Consider the following 27,970-nt stretch of genomic DNA (forward strand, 5'->3'; position numbering starts at 1 on the left):
AGTAGAGGATTTTTAAAAATTTACTCTATATATTCCTATGTAAAACTTCGAGCCCCCATTGTGGCCCCACCCTACCCCCGGGTGTCATGAATTTCACAACTTTGAATCTACACTACCTGAGGATGTTTCGACACAAGTTTCAGCTTTCCTGGCTTTGTGGTTCTTGAGAAGAAGATTTTTGAAAATTTCTCGAAATTTTTCATTAATTTCTAATTTTCTCCCCTTGAAAACAGGTGTGACCCTTAATTTTCACAACTTTGAATCCCCTTTGCCTAAAGATTATTTGTGCCAAGTTTGGTTGAAATTGGCCCAGTAGTTCTTTAGAAGATGTTGAAAATGTGAAAAGTTTACTGACAGATGGACAGACGGACGACAGACAAAATGTGATCAGAATAGCTCACTTGAGCTTTCAGCTCAGGTGAGCTAAAAAGAAATGTTTTCATAATGAGCAAGACATTTCTAGAAAATAAACTTGATGTGGAAAGTCTCGCTTATAAACTGATAAAGGAAAAAAGAATGGCTATTTACTGCTTCTTCATCTATACATTTATGTGCACACAATTTAGTAAACCTTATCCCTGGGGACACTCCTTATAAAGCCAGTCATCCGGGGGAAAGTTTCCCCATAAATTCAGTCCTCGGGGGAAAGCTTCCCAATAAAGTCAGTCCTTGGGGGTAAGTCTCACTATATAGCCAGTTCTCTGGGGGAAAGTTTCACAATATAACCAGTCTTCGGGGGAAATTAAGTCTCAATATTAAGCCAGTCCTCGGACTATATTGCCAGCCTTTCGGGAAAAGTCTCAGTATTGCCCCAGTCCTCCGGGGTAAAATATAGGTACAGAAATGCTAATCTTATGTTCAACGAATGTTGGCTTAGAGTGCCCAATGAAAGAATTTCTTTTGAAATTTAAAAGTGAATCATAGGCACATTCACAAAGCAGATTCACATTTAAGTGCAGCTGAAAGCTGAGAATACAGATCATGTTTATCGAACAGTCAAAAAACAATTCTGATTTGTATTTGTGAGCAAAAATTGAACGCTTTATTTATGAAACAAAACAAAAAATAACAGTTTTAACAGACTTAGGGATAAGTCTTGATAAAATTTCAGTATCTCACCTCTAAGAAATGCTAAAATGATGATTCCATACGGATGTCGTACCGATTTCATCTTTGGACTTACACTCTCAAAACGAACATTTTGCTTCTTGTCACATACGCAACAATTTCTTCAATTTTATTGAAGATATGTATTGGTTCAATTTCACTTCCTGCTAGATCTAGACTTGTTTTAAGCCTCTCTTAAATGTAAACTTACGTGCCATAAATTAAGTCGAGTTTAAATGTCTTTCACGAGGTAATTTCTCGTTGTTCTTTTCATTCTTCTCTATCTACATTGAAATCATGTTTACCTGAAGTAAAAAAAATAGAACAGAACTTTTAGCTGATTGAAGGGAACGCTTTCTCAAGAATCCAAATGGAGTACTGGGCAACCATTTTAATATGTGAATGCCATTTTTATAAATTCCCGCTCTTCGTTCGTAAGGGGTATCCACTAAATTCACAAAACTACATTACCATATTTACTTCAAAATATATGTTAATGGTATTTTGTTCCATTGTTAATTTTTATCATCATTTTCAGTGACATATTCATAGTCATATAAATCAACTAATACTTACAATTATTAATTAATATTTACATCTACCAAGTATTATTCCCTCTATTTCTTACGGAAACTTGCTCTATTGAAACAGCCAGACTGAAATCTACATGCCCCGTTTATCGATTGATCGAAATCTACAGCGGCTGAAACTTACAGGAAACTGACAGGACTAAAACTTGACACGCCCTCTTTATCGATTGGTTCAAACCTACATCGACCTAAGAAAAATCACGGACTGCACGAAATAATCATGATGTCATACTCAAAGTCTCACAGGAGACGATTTAACTGTTTCTTTTGGCTAACTGAACTTAATGTACATTAACAGTAATGTAGTGAATTTTACTTACTTTTCGGAATCAATTTATTACTTAGTTTAAAAAAAGATGTTAATATAAACAATATACTACTTTCTTTAGTGATTAATGTGGGTCATGAAGGTAGCGATCATTGCAGAAAAAATTTACATAACTCTCTAATAAAAGTTGAAAAGTGAATGGAGTAGAGTCATGTATAAATCGTGTTCGCAAAGCCCGCTCAGTTCTGCGCATATGCAAAGATCAAGGTCAAAGGAATAATTATGTGACTGTATCGATGTCCAGATTTTTGCCATTTGCAGGGAAAGTTAAAAAAACAGGATTTTGAGGCATTAAATTTAAAACGTCAAGTATAAGAGTATGAGTACGCAACATTTAGTAAAGACTGGACATGTAAAGGAAACGAACGATAAGTCGTCTGCCAGTGAGGGACAGTTGCAGTTACACTGAAAACATCGATATTTGAACTGTTGCGCTCCAAAGTATTGATTAGGTCGTTGATATATACTAGGTATAGAAACGGGGATAACACCACTCCACCTTGTCGAACGCTTAAGTACACAGAGAACCACCTTGATTGTTTTTTTACTAACAACGACGTAGTTAACAGTATGTGGGTGGCAGTTTGGAATCAGAGACCATGTTTTGACGCCAAGTTTGAAAAAGTTTAAATGTCATTCCATATCTTCACAGTGTCAAAAGCGTTACTAGTACCTAAGAAACTGAAGAAAACGTTGTTGTTCTGTTCAAAATTATGAAATATTGTTTCTTGCAGATCAAAGGATGCAGTTTAGCAACCGAGATTTTTCTGAAAGCCTTGTTGTTGGGAGTTTGGAAAATCTGCATAATGCAAGATATGCTTTGCTATGCGTGAAAGTATTAATTTTTTCAAAAAACTTAAAGATGCATGGCAGCAAGTCCAGTGGTCTGTAACTCTTGCAAACATCCTTAAAGGCTTTGGTCCCCCCCCCTTTGTATATGGGTATTAATCGTCCTTGTTTCCATACAGTGGGGATTTTGCCGATGCAAACAGTCAACAGCGTTAAATAGCTTTAGCATGCTTTTTTCCAGCCAACGAAGTCAATAAAACAATTTAAATAACATTAAACAATATTAGGTCAAAAACAATATAGAACCATTTTAACAAGGCCTTGGTCTTTCAGTCGGTTGTAACTAATATACATGTGTGTGTGTGTGTGTGTGTATATATATATATATATATATATATATATATATATATATATATATATATATATAGCATCAAAACAAGCAAAAAATGACGGTGGTTTCAAGCGAAATAAACACCGATTGCGTAGTCTTATCTCTAAAGCCAGACAAATGTTGATTTCAAGAGCCGTGGTTGAATGGCCAGCAATGAAGACAGTCCTACGTCACAATGCTATTTGACACAACTACCCAAAGTACAATATACAATGTATCTTGTTTAAGTGGTTCTGAATCCAACACAGTCAAACAAATGAAATTATTATTAGTTTCACGTTCTATAAGCTGTATGACAAGGATGATTTTTTTTCATCTTTATATGTAAGCTAAGTTGACTGACTGGAAAAATTTGCTTTATTCAGTCAACTTATTTTATTTACTGTAAGTGTTTTCTTTCAAAATCCGATTGAATGTCTACCGAAAATTTCTAATCTCTGCCTAAGAGAATGTTTTACTTTTGTCTGCATATGAATAAAGCATTCCTTGAACAGAGGCGGATCCAGCAATTTGGAAAAGGGGGGGTTCCATTTGATGAAAATCAATATGTGCAAAATTAATCATTTGTCAATAAACAATGACTTTTTGAACGTTTTCCGTGCATATACAACTGTATTTAATACACATTTATCTCATCACTATATATCTATTTCACATCTATTTCAACATCAGAGTGCACTGCATTATTGAGCGTTTTGCCGTTTTGGTTTAGTTAAATTTGCATAATATCTAGCCTTAAGAAACCCAAGTTTCCAGCAATGAGAAAGTGTGTCTATGCTTGATAGAAAAGAAACACCAAGAAACAAAAAATAACTCGGACTAATTACGACAAGCTAATATAAAAATGGATATTTTGGTAATTTTTTTTATTTCTTTGATGTTTTAAATCTGAACTATCAATCGATTTTGATTTCTATCGATTGCCTTCTTAAATAAAGGTATAAATGATAGGATATAACAAAAGAATGGGGATAATTTATCTGCTGAAAAGATGGTACGTGTGTAATACATTGGTAAAAGCAATTGTCGTCCCAGGGAACTTGATGTGACCTCTGTAATGGGTGCGCTACATCATCCGGACTAGTGCAGATGCGATCATATTAAAAAAAAAATTAAAAGTTTTAAAAAGTTGTGCATTTTCATAATGGTTTACATATTAACCCCTTACACGGTATTTTTGTAACAGAATTTCCGATTCTTGGAAACAAAACAAAAAAGGCTTTCTTTTGTGTTTCATGTGGGTATGAAGGTAGCTAGCATTCCAGAAAAATAGCATAACCCACATAAGCGCGTCATGTCTTTGTATTTTTCGTATGAAACGAAGTAAAACTCATCTATTATAAATATTTAAGTTAATTAACTAAACAATACATTTGAAAGCGGCTTTTCAAAGTAAAACGAATGCGTGTACTCGTATTTGAACGTCGTTTTACTCGATGGCTTGTCAGTTCAAAACTGTATGAACTATAATCGATTTTTTTAAAAAGAAATAAAGTAGAAAAATACATTGTATATGTTATTATAAATCTGTGATACTGCTTAATTTTATGTATTTTTTCTTTAATTTTCCACATGTTTACTCAGTGAAGTAAACACCGGATGCTGAAGGGGAGTACAATGTACTTATTTCGATAAAAAAAATCGATAGGGATTTTTCTTATAAGAACAAAATCATGGGACGTAGTACGAAATTCTTTAAATAAGCAATTTTAAAAGCATTTATTTGAGATAATTACAGTATTTCTATTATACGTTTGGAAAATTGCCTTTCAATTGGCATTAAACGTTTTCAAAAAAAATTCTTAGGTCCCAGAGAAAGGGGGGGGGGTTCCAACCCCCGGAACCCCCCCCCCCCCCCCCTCTGGATCCGCCAATGTTGAACCTAATACGATTTTAACATCTTATACACTTATTTCCTTTCACACTTTTGGAAACCTGACGCAGAGTCTGTGCGCGTTTCGATCTGTCATAAAATAACTGAACACTCCATATTTGAAAATAAAAGGTCACATCTACAGCATAAGACATCATTTAACAATAGCTGTAGACTAAAAATTGTTTTCATAAACTTACAGTCTGATTAAAATCAAACCTTCCACAAGCTCCTTGAGTTATGATGGTCGCCTGGAAGATATAAGATGCTACCATCAAAATAAAGGACTAATATGATTAAATTATGTAGAAACAATCTTCTTCTAGAAATTCATACTATCATCTGGTGTATTATTGAACTTTCTTTGTTGGTTCACTCGGTGGTTGGTGTATTTTCCGGAAAACAAAACTCCGTTTTAATGGTTTTGTTTTTTCTGGGCACAAATTATTTCCTCTAAAAAGTGTGCTGTTAGTCGACCGACTACCTTAGACTAGTACCTTGACAATCTTGCGTGTCATAAGTAAAATAAGATGACTGCGGTTGACGTTTTTGTTGGAAATTACACTTTGATTGACTCTGAATTGTTTGGTTTATGGTTAAATGGATATAGTGGTGAGTTCATGCTGTTATTTCTCGACTTTAAGTTCAATTTTCAAATACATATATGGATGTGGAGTATCCTAGCGTCATGGGTTTCCGATAGTCTAAAACTTAACACCGTCTCTTATATCTGTCTATATAGTTAATAATTTGGGGGGGAAATCATTTTAAACCTCAGATATAGCATCAAAAATCGCGGATACAAAGAACAAAATAAGTCGTCGTCATATACAGTTTCTATAGTCTGTCCTAAGATATCTACAGTAGTTGGCCATAAATGAGTTCGCAAAATAGCCGACGTTTACGTAGGCCTATGTCTCGTCATCAGCTGAATTTTTTGGACCAATTATTTATAACAACAAAGTAAAAATGACTAAGCAGACATATATGTTACTGTGTATTATATCCTTGGGAGTGAAATAATCATAGAATGTTTTAGGTTTAGCTTTGTATTGAATGAAACGGGAGACTACTCGAAATGTAAACAACAACTCTTCCTAGGTCACAAAAAATTCGGGTTTCATTTTTTGACCTTTGTACTTGTGTAATCAATATTTTTCCTATGGTTTAATGATATTAATGTCTGAACGTTATGTATGCCCAAAATTGCGTTGATATTGTGTTCCTTTACGATTTAATTGGACATAGAATTCGTGTTATCTTTTTTTGGACAAACTATCGGCGATTTGTAAAGTGCCGAACAACGACCGGTGAGAAGCAGTCTGATTACGGTTTTATTCAACACCATAGACTCTGATCTTGCAGTAAATCAAGCTTTTCAGTTCTTAAAAGCATATTTTCTGTTATTTTTTGGGACTCTAAAACGGCATTCGGTCATCTAGCGGTGCCCTTTTTCAACAACTTTTACTTCGAGTTACAATTTTAGCCTTACTCCGATCTTTAGTATTTAAAACTTGACCTCACAGTTTTTGCTGTATATTCCGATCATCCTTCCAGTTTAAGACATTAAAATATCCAACATATGACATCTGTATGACGATTTGTTTCTGCCTTCCCCTATTTTTTCTCCGGTTGGGTGCCATGTCGGTTTGCAGACGATAATTGTTTACCAAAGGGAGATAACTCAAAAAATAATATCCGCGAAAGCAGTGAAAAAGTTGGAGAATCACCGGACAATTTTTTGATTCTGGTTATCGTAGAAAATAGGCTTTATTTTCTTTTTTAAATCTACCTGACAGAAAAAAAAGTATGTTACGGCGGCCATTTTGCGAACTCATATGTGGCACGCGACTGTATGCTGCATATTTGAACGATTTTTAATAAAAATACACATATATGTGAAAGAAGTGCAATTGAAATCGATAAAAGGGAAAATTTCCAAGATATCTTCATTCACACATCATCAATTTTCCCTCGAAAAAATTCACAGCAACGAAAACAGATTTCCTACGAAGATTCATAATGGGGAATGTTTTCATCATTTCTCTATTCGGAAGTCACTCGGAATACCTCACACAATTTTTCAAAGTTATCATCCGGGCTTAATGATGGCTGACGCGATGCAAAATCCCCGTAGACATTCTATTTTTAGCCACGTATTGAAACCTGATGAGCTAGTGGGGGCGTTTCAAAAGGGAAATCTTGGGATTTTTTCAAACTATTGAATGAACATTGTCTGAATCAAGAGTTATTTATAAATAACAAATAATTTCAGACAATATGCGGCAACAATATCTTGGGACAGACTAAAGCAACAAATACATGTATCTCGATGCTGCATTCGACCAATGAATATGGACCTCATATGTTTCTGATAGTATAGTTCATCAACATTTTTTTTCATTAACAGTTAAGATGAATGTGACAAAATCAATAAAATCAATGCAATGTAATTTTTCATGGTGTTTTAGTTATGCGATTCACCATCATTAGAGAGATAGAGGTTGGATTTTGTAGCTGTGAATATTGTGTTTATTTGCTTTTCCTGTAAGTTGATGTCTTGCAGCATCTTCAACAACAAAATATTATTAACAATGATAAGTTTAAATGATGGGATGTGACTTTCTCTACTAGCGTACATCTGTCAGGACTGTCATTTGTATGTGTATTGAGAATATTTGCCCCCCATCATACAGATAAACTTAGCCTCTGATGTTTTGCTGCAATTCTTTTTACAGCTCAAGATGCAGCTCTTTTTCTTCAAAAAAGTGGTGTCCTGCAGAAGGCGGACGTTTCCATGGAGATAGTTTACAGTGACATCCAGGACCAATACAGGCTGTTCTTTGGTTTAGAGAAACTGTTACAGTCCCCACCAAAGTTAATAGACCAACAGATATATCAAATGGACACAGACATGCAAAGACAAGTTATCGAGAGGTAACGATACAGTTATATCTTATGATCATCAAGATGAATATATATGAGAGCTGCAGCACTGTAGCTCAACAGAAAATTTAGGTCTACAGTCCTTTAATAACCTCAAATTCCTGTTAAGGTCAAGATCTAGTAAAGGATTCCAGAGTGTCTTTTTGGTGCTAGAACCATTATGATGTCATAATTGATTTGAAGAACCTTTTTCCTTTACGGCTTTAAAGGAGTTTTCTAGAAAATTGAACAATTTTTTTATGTTCTATGTTAGGTCATGGGAAAAGTAATCCCAATACCTATATTGAATTTGACATCATTTTAAAGAGGAGGTCAAGAGCTTGTTTAATTCCATTTTTGAGAGACTGTAAGCATTCTAGATATATTTTATTAGTCAAAAATGGACAAAACTCAGAATTTTTTTCTTTATTTCCTTCATATTTCATTGAAAATGACTGTTTAAAACATGATTTTTCATTGTGTTTATCAAAAATGTTTGCCCCGGTACACCTTATCAAATAAAGCTATTGTTATCAAGCATCACTGAAAGAATTTATATCTTAAATTTTATAAACCTGTAGGCACCTTTCATTTACTAGATCTTGACCTTAAGGTACAGTTCTGCAGCCATTTACGTGATAAGTTATGACTATATTTAAAATCTTTTGTCAATAAATTATCGATACAAAATATCTAAGCTTTATTTGATGTGATGTTTTACAGTTAAGTTCAGTTCTCTTGAAATTTTAAGTTCATCTGGTAATGAACTAAAAGTCATGAATGATAATTGGTACTGTCTTATACAAAAGAAATACATGTATTTCTGTCAGTGAAATTGATGACAATGTAATTGTTGATCTGTTTTACTTTAGGTACTACCAGTTTGATTCAGTGGTGGTAAGAGAAATACTAGGACGGAAACTATCATCTAGAAACAGAAAGGACATGGATGATGTCAGCGAGAAAACCAGGATCCCAATTCGCAGCTGTAGGAGGCAGGTATGTACCGGCAAAACACTCTCTTGTCATGATGTACCAGGAAAACTTTCTCTTGTCACAATGTATCTACAAAACTTTCTCTAGTCAGGATATACCAGCAAAACTTTCTCTAGTCAGGATGTCCAGCCATAACGTTCTCTTGTAACAATGTATCTGCAAAGCATTCTCTAGTTAGGATGTCCCAGCAAAGTGTTCTCTTGTCAGGATGAACTGGCAAAACGTTTTCTTGTCAAGGTGTACTGGCCTAACATTCTTGTGCATGTCATTTCATTGGGGGAAAAGATCCTGTGCTTACCGTTACATTACAAAAAGGGAATATAAGAATAAAATAATTCAAAGAAGTAGTGTATTAGAGAATACCTGGTGCATCATCTTAAACAGAGCAATTGAATTAACAGAGCAATACCAATACATTGTAGTTTACTTGAGGAGAAAATCCTAACAATTCATATTGTTCTGTTCATTTTAGATGGTCACCCTGTATCGGTTCTATGACTAATGACTATTGAGTAAAAAAGAGGCATTTTTACATAATTGCACAAGGGTTGATCCACAGAAACAACACAATATAGACATACCATAAAGTTTTAAAATGTGCCACATTATAACAAATGATGAATCAAAATTTGCACAATTATACTGGTAATTCTTATTTAAATATTGAGTAATTCTAATAATATACATGTACATAGGTGTTAAATGTTGGACATTTTGGACATATTTTTATTGCATCTTTGTCATTACTTTTGGAGAAACACTGACGAGAAATTTATTTCTCCATGGCCTCATAAATGAATTGTGAATGCATGTATTTATGGTTTTACTGACATGTTTGTAGTTTGACAACTTAAAACGGGTCTTTAAAACTGTGGAAGAGATGATGGGGTCCTTGGTGGAAAATATCAAAACTCACTATCTTCTCTCAGAGGACCTAGCCAGGTAAAGGGTTTTTTTTTTGTGAAATACAGTAAAACATGCGTTTAATGAAGTGCCAGGGACTAGCGATTTTGCTTTGTTATAAGCATAGGGTATGCAAAACACTTTGCCGTAAGCGTCAATTCATTATAAATGTGTTCGCTTTAACCGTGTTTTACTGTAAATTCCTAATTAAACGTGAGGACTTTATTTCCGCGTAAAATTGCGAAAAGCACCTCTCGCGGATTTTTAAACCTTGCCATTATTTTCTAAGAGGTTGGAGCTAAAAGAAATATGGATAAATGTTCCGTGTTCGCGATTTTCGTATTCTTGTGATTTGATACATAACAGCGGGATTGAGAAATTAAGTACTCGCGTAATATAAAGAATTTACAGTATACTACTAACAGATTTTATTCCGGTAATAATTAAACCTAACCAAACAATTTTTCACATATTTAGGCAATATGCAGCCATTGTGTTCATAGCAAACAACAGATTTGAAACAGGAAAGAAAAAACTGAGTCACTTGTCGTTCGAGGATTTTGTTTTTTGTGCCAATCAGATGATCACCAACTGGTCGTACAGTTCCGTCGGTGAGTTGAAACATTACTTGCAATAAATTGAAACATAAGTTGTGGAAACATGAGTTATAAAGGTATACTAAATCATTTACTAATGCTAGATCCATGTAGTACATGTGTTTAATAGGATAGTCAATTACAACTCTGCTCAATCTCTGCTTTATTCTTTACAATTTCTTTATTAATCTATTCAATCAAACTGTAACACCATGAAAACTGGTGTTTAGAATAAGAAGTGTTATTTCTCGCTACCAATTTCATACAATTTTGTACAGCATTGTAGGTTATAAGATTTTTTTTAGGCATTTGTATTTTGAATTGATAAATTATATTTTCTTTGTTCGCTTACTGATCATTGATAAATTAGATTTCTTTTGTTTGCCTGCAGATTAGTTTGTTTGGTGCATTGCTAAGTTTTTTTTTCTTTTGTTAAATTACAGAGTGCACGGTACATGCAGATATGGACGTCGATTTAGATCGGGGATTTCTCCATGATCTGAGAGAACTTAAAATGATATCAGAGAAAGAGGTTCTGGATGAACACAAAGGGTAAAACAGCAATATGTTTTTATTTTTTACTATTTGTACATGTACAACATTAAAACTCCGCTCCTTCAAGAAATTTATCGGCAAATACCTTTGTTATTGATTATGTGCAGATCGTTTAGGGGGGAGTGTTGTGGTCAAACTTATTAAATTTACGTATTAGAATTAAATGTATTAGAAATAGATCTGAAACAACCCCTCCCCCAAAAAAATCCTTTTGAATTGTTGATGCACACATGTTGGTCTGCCAATATCTACATACATGTATCTATTGCTGTAGATTCTCAATTAAATACGAGTAATAAATCTCCACGGAAAATTGCGAGAAGCAATCCTCATGGATTTTAATCTCCCTTTCATTTTTCAATCTGTTTTGAGCTATAGAAAATAACAACAAAAACTGGTGACCCTGATTTCATATTCTCGCGATTTGATACAAAACAGTGGAATCGCGGAATTAAAAAAGGAATTTACAGTTGTATCTCCTTGTGAAGGGACAAACCATCACTGATTGTGTGTATATTATTGTGTTTCTGTTATGTTAGTGTACAAAATAATATTGGCACAATTGTAGGAAAACAATGCTACTTAGAATCATCAAACTTTTAATTACCCACAGATATTTTGGATTGTTAAAAAATAAACCCATTTCATTTCCAAGGCTGATCATGAATTGTTTTTTGAGATAATTAATGGGAACTTTACACAATTTACTTGAAAATGTTTGGAAAAAAATAGGTTTGGCAACTGGGGGCTACAGACCTGCAGCTACCTAAATGCATGAATGACTTATATTCAAGAATGATTTCCTGTGGTGAGGGGATGCACCGCTTAGCGGTGACCGTGTTTCTTGATTCATCAAAGAAGATGCCCCTGTTCAGCTGTCAGTGATATATATAATGTGCTCAGCTCTAGTACTCCCACAGACAAAATAGACACAAATTACTGTGGCTGAGAAACTGTGAAATTTTTTTCTTCAATCCATAGGCAAGTTATCAGTCATTTAAAGCCATCGTTGACAAAGAAATCACGACAAGTGCTCGAGGAATCCTTCAAGGTAAAGACACACTTCACTTTTTGACAAGTCATTCATCAAAACTCTATTTCCATATATAAACTTTAGTGATTCTAACTGCAATTGGTTGTACACTTGGTATTTTTTTTTCTATTTCAACAATATCAAATTAATGCATCATGAGTTTTTGATTATTTTTACATCTGAATACATTTCCTTCTCTTGGAAACATTTCTAATGTTTATACAGTAATCTGCTGATCAATAAAAAGAGGGCTCTTTTAGCTATAACTGACCATGGAAGTACACTAATTATCATTTGTAAATTGTTCAATGGACATTTTTTTATCATCAATGTAAGGTTTTTACCAATAGCAATTTAGTCTCAATTGTCAATTGTTAAATTTTCATTTCCATCATACTTATCGGTAATAGGGTGATAAATGGAATATGTACATGATTTTATCTGCATGTTTTCAATTTCCAATTGGTTTGAAACTTGTTAGATTTTCTGTTGTAGAATAACTCTAAAGCCATAATAAACATTGCCTGTGGTCTCAATCATAGCAAAGATGTCCGAGACATTTTTGTGGATTTAGTAGAGAAGGTCAGTACATCTTAATTTTTAAAAAAACAATTAGTTCTGGACAGATCTATGTGTCGATGGATTATCATTTAGGTGGAGGTCAGATTTTAAACTTAAAAAATGATTTTATGATTGCATAGTTCGATAAAATGGTATTCACTTTAAAAAGTTTAGTGCCACATATCTGAAGTATTGAGAGGTAATGTAGGTACATGTATAAGAAATAGCAATACCTGCATACAGATGTTAGTGATATGCAGTTACAATAGACTAGGTAAACTTAGGGTGTGTCCCTGTAGAGATACAGGTGTCATGGCTCATGCAACCAGTTGGAGAAGGTAAGTAAAGAGGCATGGTAAAAATAGTCAACAGGAACGATTAAGTTAAACTTGAATTACTAGTAATGCTGAAGTGTTTTTATTCTGTGCATAATTGTCCCACATATGATGTAATTTATTAATTAATTTGTAATTAATTTCCTTCACTGTGTCAAGTACAATAACACAGGTAAACCTAGCCTAGGTGTTAAGAATGATTCTACATATATAACACTTTGACTAGAATAGGAATGCTATATACAGGTATAGCAAAATAATAAACAGAAATGGAAATAAAACTAAAAACAGACCTGTCTCATTTGACCAAAATTTGAATACAGATATAACCCACAGTGTTGCTCTAGTTTGCTGGTAAGCATTTTTATGTTGCTGTAAGTAGTATGCTCTGTTTATGAACACATTGTGTTGTGCTGCTATTATGTGTTGTGATACTGTAATAAAATATTTTGTGTTGATGAAATCAAAGTGTTGTGTTTTTATCCTACAGGTGACGGAGCCCTGTATGTCAGCAGGGCTGTCTGGATCAGACATGGAGGCTTTCCTCAACGCCTACAAAGACACGATCGTCAGAATGGATGTGTTCAGGTAAAATCTCACATTAATACAGGATTGCTAGCCTCAGTTTAATTCATTTGCCATGACACTCTTTGTTGTACATGTGTTACACATCTGTGTTTTGTATTTTTTACTTAACTGGTAGTACTGTAGATTCCTTATTTTACGCCAGTACTTAATTCTGTGATGCAGCCATTTTCCATCAAATTGAGAGAACATAACATCGCAAACGCCAAATTTTTATCAGAGTTTATTTATATCAGAAAAATAAAAGTGAGATTTTAAAATTTGCATGATCTTTATCTCGCAATTTCTTTAATTTTATATAGGATATTAATTCCTCGCATTTAATTACGAATCTACGATAACTAGGAGAGATGTGTAGATTTTGTTGTTTGTGTTGCAGACTTCAGCCTCACATGCTTGCTGTGTGGGACAGGTACATGAAGACACTCAAACTCTGTGTCCTACAGATCTACCACACCTGAGATAGAACATTCACCTGTAATTCAGGTAAACACTCTGTGATGAACTGAAAGTGATGATTGCAAAAAATGTGACCTGAAATATGTGGAGTTTGATAAGTACATGACAAAGTGTTCATAAGAAGTTGTCAAACTCTGGAATAAAGTGGCTATTGATCCATCGCTGTTGAAAGGATACGCATGTATGAAGGCAGACAAAATATCATCGTCGGATGACAAAATATATACAGAAACAAACCTCGTTAGCAAGCTTTATTCTATTACAAAGACTGTTTGATATACATGTACAAGATTGATGTAACAATAAAGAATCAAAGCTCACCCAAATTTTCAATCATTTTACATTTCGTATGTACATTTCCTGCAGGGTTTGCATATTAAGCAAACGGAGGGCGATCAATCCATTGATGGATTCTGATGTATGATGACTTTGAGATGTTTATTGAATAATATAAATCAAGATGACCTTCAGGCAAATAGGTCAAAAACTATCAAATTAGGTCAAGCACGTTTAATCTTTTATAGTGTGCATTAATGTACTACAAGCATCCAAGGTCATTAGTTTAAAGTTGATTTTATCAACTTTGGTCTAAGGAATTATAAATACATGCTTTAAAGTTTTCTTATTCAAACACAGATATTTTTTTTAGATATATTGAAGATCATTTCACTATTATTTTTAACAGCAAATTTCACATGTCAGTTTTTTGAATTTGGTCATTTTATGAATAGTACATGAATATAATTGAAATGTAGACTCCTTCATAAATTTATAAAGAAATAAAATTTATTTAATTTTTTTCATGAGGTGGTTTTCTCTTTTCGTTGTATGGTGTTGTAGCTTTGAATTAACAATGACCCCTAGCAGTCCTAGCACCGTTATTGTGGTTTGGCGTGGTGTTTTTTTTTTTTTTTACTCTCTTAAACATAACATTCAACACCCCTCCCCACCCACCCGCAGACACACACACTTTTTTGCAAAGTAAGCCATAACCATAACTTTTGTTTTTGCTTGTCAAAATTTCTGATAATTCTAGCCCCCTCCCCAACTTTTAAGTTTACTTCTAACGCCACTCCCATGAGATCATTGGCACTGGCATCTGGTGACCTCACTTATTCCTTTGCTCTGTACAACACTGTAGGGATGTTGAACAGCATCATTTGTCTGACTTATTGAACAGTATGATTTGTCTTTCGGGACTTCAAGTTAAACAGTGTCACTGTTTAAACTTTTGTTTATTACTGACTGGAAGGCAATCGTACTCCTGTTATCTTCTAATAGAGATAAACGTACGTACATTTTGAACGCAGTTTATCCATGTCATGAAGAGTAATGCGATGGAGAAAACTCCTCTGTATATGGGCCTTACTGCGCGGCAACGATATCGGTGAACTCACTTTGGTAATCTGTTATGCTTCGGGATTATTTTTATTAACCCTGAGCGTTGTTTTCTTTTTCGTTTTTTTTTTTGGTAGCATATGTTCCTACGTAATAAATTAAGAATTCAATTTATACAATATTTTTTAATTGATTGTCATAAATAAAACGTCAAAGACACGTGTGCACGCCAGTGCGTGGAGTCTGCCAGATGGCAGCGTGATCTGAATCCCCAAACCATGAACTGAGAACAAATTGTAGATTTTGGTAATTTGGATGTATGGTTAGCCGCGGGGCGATGTCTGTTAAAAAATTTGCAAGTTTGTGTACATATTGAAATTATCAAACGCAAACAAATAATCAAAGTGTTCTTTTGGTTAATTCTGGGTAAATAAACCCTTAATATAGACAAGTAAGTGCAAATTAGCAAAAAAAACATCCTCAATTTTAGAAGAATTCTTTAAAAACACTTTTGACCTCAGTAGAAATGTTACCCAATATGCGCGGATCTAGAGGGGCGGGGTGTCGGGAAGTCCCATCTCAGATTTTTTCTGGATCCGCGCATGCCTGGTATGTCTTTTTTCATTTGTATTTAGTAATATAAATGACATCTGCCTGTATTGTCCTGCTATAACTCTGTTATTACTCCTTTTCTCTGGTCGTGAAAGCCCCCAACTGGGGTAGGAACGATGTTTATCCGAAGCTTATTTCCATCCGCTGGACTTCTGTCAGCGTTAGGGACTCGGAGATAATGATTATAGACGCCATCGTGCAAGTCTCAGAACCTCACCTGTCAGCGTTAGGGACTGGGAGATAATGATTATAGACGCCATCGTGCAAGTCTCAGAACCTCACCTGTCAGCGTTAGGGACTGGGAGATAATGATTATAGACGCCATCGTGCAAGTCTCAGAACCTCACCTGTTAGCGTTAGGGACTGGGAGATAATGATTATAGACGCCATCGTGCAAGTCTCAGAACCTCACCTGTTAGCGTTAGGGACTGGGAGATAATGATTATAGACGCCATCGTGCAAGTCTCAGAACCTCACCTGTCAGCGTTAGGGACTGGGAGATAATGATTATAGACGCCATCGTGCAAGTCTCAGAACCTCACCTGTCAGCGTTAGGGACTGGGAGATAATGATTATAGACGCCATCGTGCAAGTCTCAGAACCTCACCTGTCTTTCTTTTGAAGATAAGAAATGTCACTTATAATGCATGCTTTGTTTTTGGTTAATGAAATATTTAAAAATATATCGAAAAGACCCTTCCCTTTTCCGCCGCAACAGAGACAGTCTTTAAACAAAATAGTTTTCCGTTAATCACATCGGGGAGTGAAACTCAATTTAACTTAATTTAATTTTTGGGGCAATTTAGACCAGGATCAGTTTGTTTTTAAAGGGGCATGGTCACGATTTTGGTCAAATTTTATTTTTTACTTTTTATTGTTTACGATGCTCTAGTAATACATTTCTAACGATCAATCAAATTACAATTCTTTGTTATGTAAACAAGGCTCGTGCCATGTTTTGGGTTACATTTGTTCAATACACCGGTAAAAGATCTTCTCTAAGCTTATTTTTTTTCTACATGCTAATCCGTTTTGAACACAGTTCCTAGCGTTTGTCACATTCATTTTAGGACTAAACATTGAATTTTCTTATCAGCATTCAAAATATAACCAAACACGTTGTTTACGAAACAAAACATGTGAGCTTTCAGACTTATAACTTATAACTCGACCACTGACACTCAGATAGAAATGCCTTAATGAAGCATTATAAACTTGAAGAACGAAAAAAATTGACAAATATCGTGACCATGCCCTTTTAATCGGGATCAGTAAATTTTGAAAATTATCAATATTTCTTAAATTTCGCCGAGTTGAATCAATATCTTTTTTAAAGATGTTTGTCTTACATTTAATCTCTAAAACACCTCTCTTTTATAGGTTTTATCCATAGGTTTAAAAACTATAGGAACAAAAGATTTTTTTTCATAAATGTTTTTAATTTAAAAAGTAAAACGTCTTATTGATATTACTGGACATGATTTTATTATTTTTCATACCAAATTTTTAACTCTACAGTGTTTCTTGCAACCATAAAGATTTTTCACTTTTTCGTAAAAATACAAAAAATTCGTATAAAATAATCAAGGGCATGTATCAACAACGAAACCATGTTTCAGAAATGATACTCTAACGATCCATAATATACAATTTTGGTGTAGCATTACACCTTTTAAGTAGATTTTCAGAACCTGAATGATTATGTGTGCATTAAGAAAGAGACGTTTTTAAGTTTAGAATTAAAACGATTATTTCTGCTAAAGTAAAACTACAATTTCATATCTAAGTCGAATTTGTGGTAACATCGCAGTGAAATATCCAAGATCAATCTCTTTATTTGAAACAATAATTTGTGAATTTCAAACCTATATCATTATATCTCGGTTAGTAATAATTATAATGAATTTTTTGGCGTCGCTTTTTAAATATTTTCATTTCTCGAGAAATGTATGTCCTGTCTCAAATGCAGCTTTTATATAATTAGTTTTTTTTAAAGCGCCATCTGAATTTTACCATCACAGCTGCGGTGATTATATCTGTACAAAGTTCACAAAAGATTATTAATTCATGAATAGAAAAGTTAATCCTTTAGGTTGTGACTTATTACACAAGTAATGTTTACTGAAAGAAAAACGCCACAACTATGAACGTGGTCAGAGGGGCAGCCTACCAATGATCAACCAAATCACATTCAAGGAGGGTGTTCCTATGATGTTGGTATATTAACCATCCTCTAATGAGACTATTTTCATTTGCCAATTAAACCCCACCTGACGTCACTAAGAAGCCGTTTATCATATTGCAAGCATAAGTGACATATAAGACCATCTGTCACGCAAGAACTACAGGCAAGAAAACAATTGTAATCTATTTAAACGATCATTCCACAGTTACCTGTTTAAATTTCAGTAGAATTAGAGGAGAGAGAAAGTACAACATTCAAGGTAGGTTTTTAACATTAAGCATACATTGCTTGATTAATTGCAAATGCTATCTCTTCGTTAATTTACTATACCTGTATATACTATTTCATTCAGTACTTGTATTAAATGGCAGCTTTGGGGGGGAAAACATAAATTTTATTGTTTGAAATATAAACAAAAGGATTAGAGGCGAGTTCGAACAACTTACAAGTATAGGTATATTTACAGATAAGGCGAAGAATAACAGATATTCACTGAATATTTCAGACAGATTTGCGTGTATTTACTGATCTTGAATTTTACAAATATTAGCTTTAAGAAATCCAGGACTACTACAGAAATTTTAAAACGGTAAACATTTTCAATGCAGAAATATACACATTCTCACTTGCAAGGGGATTATTATACCTAAAAGATATAATATAATAATGCATGCAGATTAGACAATGGATCTAAACTTATTGTAGATGTGCACAGCTATATTTATACAAATATTTCGTATATTTCGTTTCGTTATGCGAGTAATAATTTGATGATTTCGCGAAGAAAAATATAGTCTTGTCATTGGCTACTTGTTTCCAGAACTTCACTGCTGAACGTTTCAACAGTACATATGCCAAACGTTTCTCCAAATAATTGTTTTATATTGCAGTATTTAATTTAAAATGTAAAATTTATCTTTATTTTTTATTAATTCTTTGTTGTATCAGCATAGGCTGTGATTTAATATATATATATATATATATATATATATATATATATATATATATATATATATATATATATATATATATATATATATATATATATATATATATATATCTTTTCATGACACATATCAATTGATACCAATGCAGAAAACCGCCCTTTCATAAATTGTTACATGTACATACTTTTAAAGTGACATATACACATAATTTATTTTGGTAGCTTTGGAAAAAAAACTCGGGGGGGGGGGGGGGTGGTATTGCAAGCTATCTGATTTAATAATATTTGAGTAATTGTAATTGAGCTCAAAATAAAGTTTTATTAATAGTAAAATATTTAATGAGAATAATGAATAAAAAGACTATATCATATTCCTATTTTAGGTATTCTTGTTTACATTTTTAAATCAAAGTACTGATGTACTGACGGGAGTTGATTTTATTGAATGATTTTTTATTGTATGGATCCAAGCAATATTGAACTCCTGTCTTGTTTAACCAGAGCCTCGGCTGTCTCCGATAATCTCCGACAATCAAAAGAGAGACTCTCTGCTGGTCGGAGATTTACGGAGACAGCCGAGTGTCTGGTTGAAGAAGACTATATTGAACTCTTGCGTAGGAATACATACGGCTACAAAGATTTCTAAATTGTTCGTGCCATTTAAAATCTGACTATTTTCAAGGTATCTATAAATAGTTTCCTACGCACGGCTACAAAGATTTCTAAATTGTTCGTGCCATTTAAAATCTGACTATTTTCAAGGTATCTATAAATAGGTTTCCTTGAAAAACAATGCTTCATCACACATTACATCAAATTTATCGATTATTTTCAAGAACTTAGTTTTGTCAGCGGTGATGATTTGTGCTTAGGTCCAAACACTATTTCACTTTCGGTTTGCCAGAGTAACTGCATAGGAGAATTGATTGAAATCAACTCCCAAAAAATCATTAACGCCGTTGTTTATCTGCATGTAGTCATTCATTTCATTTAAAATAAACATTGTAATGTACATTATATGGAAAGAGTAAATTTTTTTTTAAATCATCAATTAACAATAGAAAAATAACATTTGTACATGATTTCATTTATCAGTGTGTGTTGCATGAAAATTTGTTTCATTTTTGTAATTTTACAGTTTCGACTGGGTGGTTCTTATTATTAATTTTGCGTAAACATCCTTCAGATCATTTCAAGTAATGCGTTGCACCTGTTCATTTCTAGGATGAATTCTACGTACGTGGTATTAGCCGTTGTATGTCTTGCTTCGTTGCTGCTAGGAACATGGTCTTCTCCAGCTTCCAAGCGCGTCTCTCAAACCTTTACCGACCAGTGGTGCCAGGACAAATTTGGAGAGTATGTAATAACGTGTCCGCAGGCATCCAACCAGTGCTGTCATTTACTTGAACCATACCACTTCACTCTCACCGGAAATTTGTGTCAAGATATGAATGATACTGAATGCAGGACCAATATGTTTACAACATGCTGTAAGGACGGCAAAGAGATGGCGGCCCGCTACGATGAAAATTCAATGCAAAACAGTCTTTTCATGTGAGAATATGTGGTTTTTTTATGCTGTTTCATGAACATTACTTATTTATTATTTCTCGTTGATCATATAAATTCTACAAAACTTTCTCAAATATATTTGACCATGTGTACTTGGGGGAAGGGTGTGAAAAAGGTTTATACAGCTTTTTCTGACTAAACACAGGTGAAATTGTGTACACTTGTATCCAATCACCTGAGAGAGAGAGAGAGAGAGAGAGAGAGAGAGAGAGAGAGAGAGAAAGAGAGAGAGAGAGAGAGAGAGAGAGAGAGAGAGAGAGAGAGAGAGAGAGAGAATCTTTTTCTGCCCAATAGATGAAAGTTATTAAAACAAGTACTAGTAAGTCACAAGATAATATAGATGCGCATCAATGCGGGTCAAGTGGCCGCCTTTTTTAAAACCACTTCTTGGGGATGTTCCTTGGTAGCCAACAAATCACTGGCCCGTGAGAGGGGATGGTATTGTCGGTAGGAGTTCCGGTAAGGACGTGATTCATTAAATCGATAAAAAGTTCGCGGGAACGTAATTTTGTTAATAATAATCACGAATACGCGAACAACGATGATTGCAAGGTGGTTGAGCAAGGAAACATCTAATATATTTAAAATCATTTGAAAATTTTGTTCTTTCTGTTTTATGTATTACTGCATTGACACGGTTTACGATTATTTTATTATACAACTATTTAAAGTCTAGGCGAACAACAAAATACATTTTCACCAGACGTAGAAGTTACATTAATGAGAAAATCTTGACAACAAATTTTCCACCACAAATGTTTTGGTGGTATTGCAACACATGATTGTCTTCCAAAATGATTTAGTGTGTTTTAATTGCTATACGATACACATCAGATATATACCGCCATTAAGATACACCCCAAGGCATATCTTTAAAAACGAAAACAAATTAAAGCATTTCAGCATACAGAGTAAAAATACACAACTGATTGACAAAAAACAAGGTCGCAAGACACATTTAAAGCACGCTTTAAAAAATAGGATTTTAAAAAAAAAATAGGATTTCTGATTCGAGAACACCATAATCAACCAACAAGGTGTTACGCATTAGATACCAAAACCTTGACAGTATCAAGTCAAAAACAAACAGTTAATATGAACGAGTTCTGTGCTTGGTGATAATCTTGGCAAGCTGACCATGGACCCTATAAAATTGAACTGTTAAATTCGCCTGCATCTAGCATCAAACATTTCAGTACTAAAGTAGTAAACAGATACTTGGTTATTAAACATAATAATCATACAAAATAGCAATTATACTACGAAATTTAAGGAGTTCCTTTAACGAGGAAAAATGAATCAGTTTATTTACTTAACTAAACATTATGTTTTGCTGAATAGCATCTAACGACTGCAGACAATTACGACATTTGCAGATGGTGTTAAAGTGAAACAGTAAGTTACATGTAAAGCAATTCTTATTACCATGTTATTATACAGGTATCTATTCCAAAGGTTTTATATACAAATTATTGAAATTATCCGCACAGTTCAGACAGACCATTTACTGTTACAGTGTAGGCGTCAGAGTCCCATTAAATCATAATGAATAGTAAGTGTGGAGTTTTTCCTATCCTTTCAAATGTTAAATACATTGGTAAAACGTCATTTGATTATCATGTGATAGATTACCTCTATATATCCATGTAAAAAATGTTAAACCGGTCGATAAAACAAGGCAAAATTTAACAAATATAAACTATACTACAAAACATATCAGCCGTAAACAATGTACATTATGCTTAAATATTAAGTTAGTTCTTGGATGGACATGAGATGGATTAATGCTTATGATGAAGAACGGACATAAAATGACGTCTCATTTTCGTAAAATCGGGCAGTTTATTTTTACTCTTGGTGCAATGATTCTCCTCTCTCCAGCTGTTTGCGGATGGAAACACATGTAGAACAACCCTGCACTGATCACGTGACCCACGATCCCTATCGGGGCCACCACCAATACGTAACAATCGGGAGGCGGGAGTCTGTCGTCTGCTAGCCATACTAACAGCGCCACCATAACCAGATTTTCTGCGTAGTACACCACGTAGTAGATAAAGGTCAAATATCTGGTTTTACCTTCCTTCAGATTGATGAACGAAAACAAACCAATAAATCCAAGAATAACCAAGAAAGCATACTGGAGAATAGGCACTCCGCACCCTTTGGATTGGCCTTGTTGGTCATTGGTTTTATTTTCCGTTTTATTTTCCCCGGCAGTCGCATCGCCATTTTCCGTTTCCGTTCCGCTGGCTTTAACATCGCCATTTTCCGCCGAAACTGCTTCATTTTCCTTTGCAGGTTCTTCCTCGGATGGATCATCGCAAATTCCGGCTAACTCCGCCTTCGTGAAACGATACAACAGCACGACAAAAATTACATGCGGTACGGCAACAATGAAAACCCAGGGCTTGAAATAGGCTGCACACAGCCCCAGAAGGATGTACCGGGGGCCCAACTCAAACATGCGCCAGAGGAGATAGAAGAAGGAGGACACATAGTCGACGTTCTGCTTGTCTTTCTGGGCCTTCCTGTTTGCTCGATAGTAGGTCGTTATGATCAGCGATGTTGAAACCCACGACGCCAGCAGAGAGGACACTGAAACACGCCATAAACAGTATATTAAGAATGTTTGGTGATGTATTGAATTATTTTAAAAGAACCACAAAAAAACCCGAAAGATTATCTTTTTAACTCAGTAAGAAATACACCAGAAGGTTCATGAGCTATATTGTTCACTGGTTTACACATTTTATGCCTCACTATTTGTTGGGAAGGAACGGTCACTGTTTGATATACAATATATTGAAGCATTTAGGGAAGTACAGGTATTTCTAGAGCAGTTGATTTTTTTTAAACATCCGCCCTATTATTAGTAATAATTTTTATCTTCCTTTGAAATTAAATACAGGTGATATGATCATATGATTTGACTGCTCATATTTCATATTAGTGCACCATGTATCAAATCCTGACTATTAATTATGAATAGTACATGCACAACACAACACTATTATATAATTAGTCAACTCAGTCCTAAACTCAAATCATTGTGAGAAAAGTACGTAAATCCGAGGTCAAAACTCAGACTTGATACCGAGTATCAACTTAACCGAGAAAAGTTGGAGACGGCAGGCCCGGGTTCACGAGCTAATCAATTAGTTTTAACGTCGTTATACAATTGGTTTATAATAACCGAATTAATGTTTTATTAAACATGTGGATTTTACAATATTATGTAAAACAATTGCAATTTGAACAATGGTCAGACACGTCTTTAAATATTGTACAATACTTTTTAACTTTTACAATAATTTTGACAGAGGAAACGCATTTAAAAATTTAATCCTGATTTCAGGTTTACCTTCTTTTGTTTGAATTATATACTTTAATAATTTATTTCTGTCTTGTCTCTTCGACTCCAAGGATATTTCACTCATACTAGTATATCACCAGTTACTGTTTGAGGCCATTGAATCATTATCAGGCAACACCGACCAGCCAGAACTTAACTACAGGGAAGTATTGTTTTACAGAATACCAACAGGAAACTTTTCTTTGAGGTGTTTAAATAGGAATATGAATTAGCAGTGTGATGAAACGTAGTATATAGTGTAGCTAGAAAGCGTAATTTAGCCATGCATATTTACATGTATAGCTAAAGCTAGGTGACTTTACATGGATTTGGGACAACTATGCAGAGACCGATTTATATTTCAGTTGCAAGTATATTCGTCCATCTGGTAACACCCGGTGCTTTTAAATTAACCTTTATTTAAGGCAATTCATAACGGTCGACTGGTCGGGGACATTAAACAGTTATTCAGATAACCTTCAAGCGATTTTGTCAGACGCTAACGTCACATAGGTTAAATCATACTGAGTGACATGGATACGAGGGATGAATGGGTAGGCTGTAACGCTGTGTTGCTTAGATATATTCAAACACAACACCGTCCAACTTCTCTGTTAAAACTTAAAAGATAGGATCTGTAATTACTTACGTATAGGGAAATCTGTGATGTAATATTGGTTGTCGGCCGCTATGAAGATTTGAAGAATAAGTTGAAGAGCAGACTCCAGGAAGCCGTCGATCAGTCCCAGAATGGTGGCGTCTCGTTTCTCCTCCGTCGCCCGCTTCCGCAGTCTTTGGGCCTTGGCACTGTTCTCCTTGTCCCTCTCCATCCTGATGCTGTGTGAGGCGTTGTAGATGTACTCCGCCTGTCTGAAATACACAAACACAGTTATCATAAAAACATATGGTGTGATGTCATAGAGTTAAACTGTATATAAAACCGATTTAGCCAGAACAGTTAGCAATGGTTAAACTGGGATTAGGTTAGAGGAGGGATTAGTAAAAGTTCTGGAACATTTACTACAATAAACTAATACGTTCAAACCGAAAGTTAAATTGCTACAATAATGTGATATAGCAGTTAGTTCAAAGTGAAAGCAAACCTTATCATTCTTACCTCCACAAACGTCCCAGCTGAAGAAACGAAAGTAAGATCCTAAACAGATACAGGGTCCTGGCATGCTTGTACTCATGACGTATGTCCCTCTTGTAGTACATCTTGTACCAGATCATTGAAATAATACCAGATATGACGGAGGGCACGATGATGAACCCCGCTGTCAGATACAGATGGGACCATCTCTGTTCTGTGTAGTAGTAGATCAACAGCCGAATGTCTGTACCGTAGTCAATCGCAAAAGTCAAAAAACCAATAAAAGCCAAAATAATGTCCTTAATCTGGAATTTCGGCGGCCAATCTGGTTTGTCAGAGGGTTTGGTTTTGATTGTGAGACAACAGAAGGTATTGTTGCCGTCATCAGCATTCTCAGTAGTTACCTCCCCTTCAGCTGGAGGGGAAAGGAGGGGTTTATTTACTGTTTCGTTTTCTGCAGTATCGTAGTCCGGGGCCGGGTGTTGATCAGATGGGGTGTTTTCTTGTATATTCTCCAGGGATTGGGTTTTCGCTACTTTCGCTTTGCTGTCATCTGCGACTGGTTTTTGATCTTTGGATTCTGTTTCAGGAACATTATCATCCACAGAGATCGCTCGTCTAGCCATGGCCGCCTTAGCAAGCTCTTTCGGTTTCTCTTGCTGGCCTTTGTATACAACACTGCTCTTTAAATCCATGTCCTTGATTCCTGGTGGCAATTCCACTTTTCCATCCATATCTTCATCGTTCGTTTTTTCTTGTACAGTTAGAGCTTCTTTGTCGCCCATCTTCCGAAGTTAACAACAACAGAACAAAAGCCACGCAGGATGTGAAACCGCAAGTAGGAAAATCCGCTTACCTTGAAAAACGCAATGACTCATATGTATGTCATACCTGAGCGAGTATGGCGACACGCTCAAAACATAAAACCTCCATTGTCCAGTAATTTCGAGAGCACCTATCCCGTGGCTTCCTGTAACTGATGGTATCTTCACCATCAATATTTTAGCTCACTCCATGATGATGTTTATTGTTAACGCAATTAATTTTATTGTTTTTATTTAAATTGTCTGATTTTTACCAATAAACGAGAAGTGTATTTTTAAGTTTCTATTTATATCCCCGTGGAGGTTTACTATTACCTGGTAAATCTGTTTCATAAGAGAACCATTCAAATGACGGTGTGTAGAACCCAGGGGCTCCATCGTGTTGATTTGTATCGATCACTTGTTTAAACATAGCTTTCAAACTACGCATTAAACATATATCTAATTGTTCAGTCATTTTAAATCAAAATCATAATTTTTTTAACATATCAAATTTTTTTTTTAAATTTAATGTTCTTCCAGAAATGTCTTTTCATGTATGTTGCATTCGGAATCTATTGTTAAATTCAACCATTCAAATATTGATATCTATAAATGTATAAATCTACATATGTACAATAACGGACAGTTCGTCAGGAATTACATGCATACGGCATTTTGGATTTTCGTGTTCAAATACAATGTACAACCCGAGGGTATTAACTGTTATATTGAACAAAATCATCCAAACATTGCTCCATATTTTGATGTTAAATACACATTTGATTAATTGATTTATATATCTAATCATCTGAATAAAATACCACATAAATTCTATTTTCTTACCTAATTTAAAGTTGGCCCATTTACATGATTTGTTATTTTCCCTGGGATTTTAGATTGATAATGATTAAGAGCTGTTGACAAATCTCACCAAAACGGTTGCAAGTATTTACAGATGAGGGATTAAAAACACCGAACATAATTATACAAATTGATGTTTGGTGTAAAAACAAGTTACTTTTGTTTGTATAATTGTCGAGAGGTCCATTGTACTGTCAGCAAAACTAGAAAAAATGTAAATATTTACATGCACGCTTTTTTTCCTCACCATGGCGTCTTTTAGGCAATATTAGGGCCGCAGCAGTATTTTTTATTAATTTGTTATAACGGATTAGTAATTTGTTTTAACAAATCATTAATATGTTACAACAGATTATCAATTTGTTATTATATAAATAGTGCCTGTTTGGGAGGGTAACAGTTGAAATTGACACCCCGAGAAAACCATTGTTAACCGACGCGAAGCGGAGGTTGACAATGGTTTTCGAGGGGTGTCAATTTCAACTGTTATCCTCCCAAACAGGCACTATTTATTTTGTTATACTGAATGTCTTTTTTAAAAATTTTAAGAAAATTTTACTGCTTTTATATAGAAATAAGGTGAATTCTACAGCGAACCGTACGCGCATAATTTTCGCGCATGTAACATTTTTTAATGTTACCCGTTGCCAAGTGCGTTGCTAACGCTGGGGGTAATAGTAAATATTATTAACTGCGTCTTAACCAATCAGATTTCAGTATTTAACATGAAAGTATAACAATTGAAATTGACACCCCGAGAAAACCATTGTCAACCGACGCGAAGCGGAGGTTGACAATGGTTTTCGAGGGGTGTCAATTTCAACTGTTATCCTCCCAAACAGGCACTATTTATTTTGTTATACTGAATGTCTTTTTTAAAATTTTTAAGAAAATTTTACTGCTTTTATATAGGAATAACGTGAATTCTACAGCGAACCGTACGCGCATAATTTTCGCGCATGTAACATTTTTTAATGTTACCCGTTGCCAAGTGCGTTGCTAACGCTGAGGGTAATAGTAAATATTATTAACTGCGTCTTAACCAATCAGATTTCAGTATTTAACATGAAAGTTTAACAAAACAGATTATCAATTTGGTATAACAAATTAGTAGTTTGTTTTAACAGGTAATAGATTTGTTATAACAAGTTATCAATTTGTTATAACAAGTTATCA

General features: G+C 34.6%; 3 protein-coding genes and 1 long non-coding RNA gene across 4 annotated transcripts in view; 2 read left to right on the forward strand and 2 right to left on the reverse strand.

Moving 5' to 3' along the window:
• Positions 1-1,308, reverse strand: part of LOC128177164 (uncharacterized) — a 29,703-nt gene extending 28,395 nt beyond the window's left edge. The window contains exon 1 of the mRNA XM_052843745.1: positions 1,120-1,308. Within this exon, the coding sequence (XP_052699705.1) occupies positions 1,120-1,171 (52 nt within the window). The 5' untranslated portion in view covers positions 1,172-1,308. The remainder of the gene's footprint in view (positions 1-1,119) is intronic.
• A 4,242-nt stretch (positions 1,309-5,550) lies between these two features.
• On the forward strand, positions 5,551-14,346 carry LOC128178854 (acidic fibroblast growth factor intracellular-binding protein-like). Its single transcript, XM_052846232.1, has 10 exons — positions 5,551-5,690; positions 7,817-8,015; positions 8,876-9,002; positions 9,841-9,941; positions 10,380-10,513; positions 10,942-11,050; positions 12,035-12,104; positions 12,582-12,668; positions 13,473-13,570; positions 13,947-14,346. The coding sequence occupies exons 1-10, from the start codon at positions 5,609-5,611 to the stop codon at positions 14,026-14,028; spliced, it is 1,089 nt and encodes a 362-aa protein (XP_052702192.1). The 5' UTR covers positions 5,551-5,608; the 3' UTR covers positions 14,029-14,346.
• A 3,795-nt stretch (positions 14,347-18,141) lies between these two features.
• Positions 18,142-20,757, forward strand: LOC128178265 (uncharacterized). Its single transcript, XR_008242933.1, has 2 exons — positions 18,142-18,420; positions 20,332-20,757. It is a non-coding gene; the product is annotated as an uncharacterized LOC128178265 (long non-coding RNA).
• A 555-nt stretch (positions 20,758-21,312) lies between these two features.
• Positions 21,313-26,004, reverse strand: LOC128177540 (uncharacterized). The gene is made up of 3 exons (XM_052844277.1): positions 25,152-26,004; positions 24,684-24,904; positions 21,313-23,277 (listed from the first exon to the last, which is right to left on the reverse strand). The coding sequence occupies exons 1-3, from the start codon at positions 25,910-25,912 to the stop codon at positions 22,499-22,501; spliced, it is 1,761 nt and encodes a 586-aa protein (XP_052700237.1). The 5' UTR covers positions 25,913-26,004; the 3' UTR covers positions 21,313-22,498.
• Positions 26,005-27,970: the final 1,966 nt, after the last annotated feature.

The sequence above is a fragment of the Crassostrea angulata genome, chromosome 3 (genome assembly GCF_025612915.1).
Source record: "Crassostrea angulata isolate pt1a10 chromosome 3, ASM2561291v2, whole genome shotgun sequence".
Lineage (NCBI taxonomy): Eukaryota > Metazoa > Mollusca > Bivalvia > Ostreida > Ostreidae > Magallana > Magallana angulata.

What these genes read in the sequence shown, in the direction of transcription:
- LOC128178854 (XM_052846232.1), top strand. Translation starts at nt 5,609, where the DNA reads ATGACTGCGGTTGACGTTTTTGTTGGAAATTACACTTTGATTGACTCT. An exon ending in CTCTCAGAGGACCTAGCCAG is followed by an intron (nt 9,942 to 10,379) that starts GTAAAGGGTTTT and finishes TCACATATTTAG; the next exon opens with GCAATATGCAGCCATTGTGT. An exon ending in CTGGTCGTACAGTTCCGTCG is followed by an intron (nt 10,514 to 10,941) that starts GTGAGTTGAAAC and finishes GTTAAATTACAG; the next exon opens with AGTGCACGGTACATGCAGAT.
- LOC128177540 (XM_052844277.1), bottom strand. Translation starts at nt 25,912, where the DNA reads ATGGGCGACAAAGAAGCTCTAACTGTACAAGAAAAAACGAACGATGAA. An exon ending in CAGCTGGGACGTTTGTGGAG is followed by an intron (nt 24,905 to 25,151) that starts GTAAGAATGATA and finishes TGTGTATTTCAG; the next exon opens with ACAGGCGGAGTACATCTACA. An exon ending in CATCACAGATTTCCCTATAC is followed by an intron (nt 23,278 to 24,683) that starts GTAAGTAATTAC and finishes GGCGTGTTTCAG; the next exon opens with TGTCCTCTCTGCTGGCGTCG.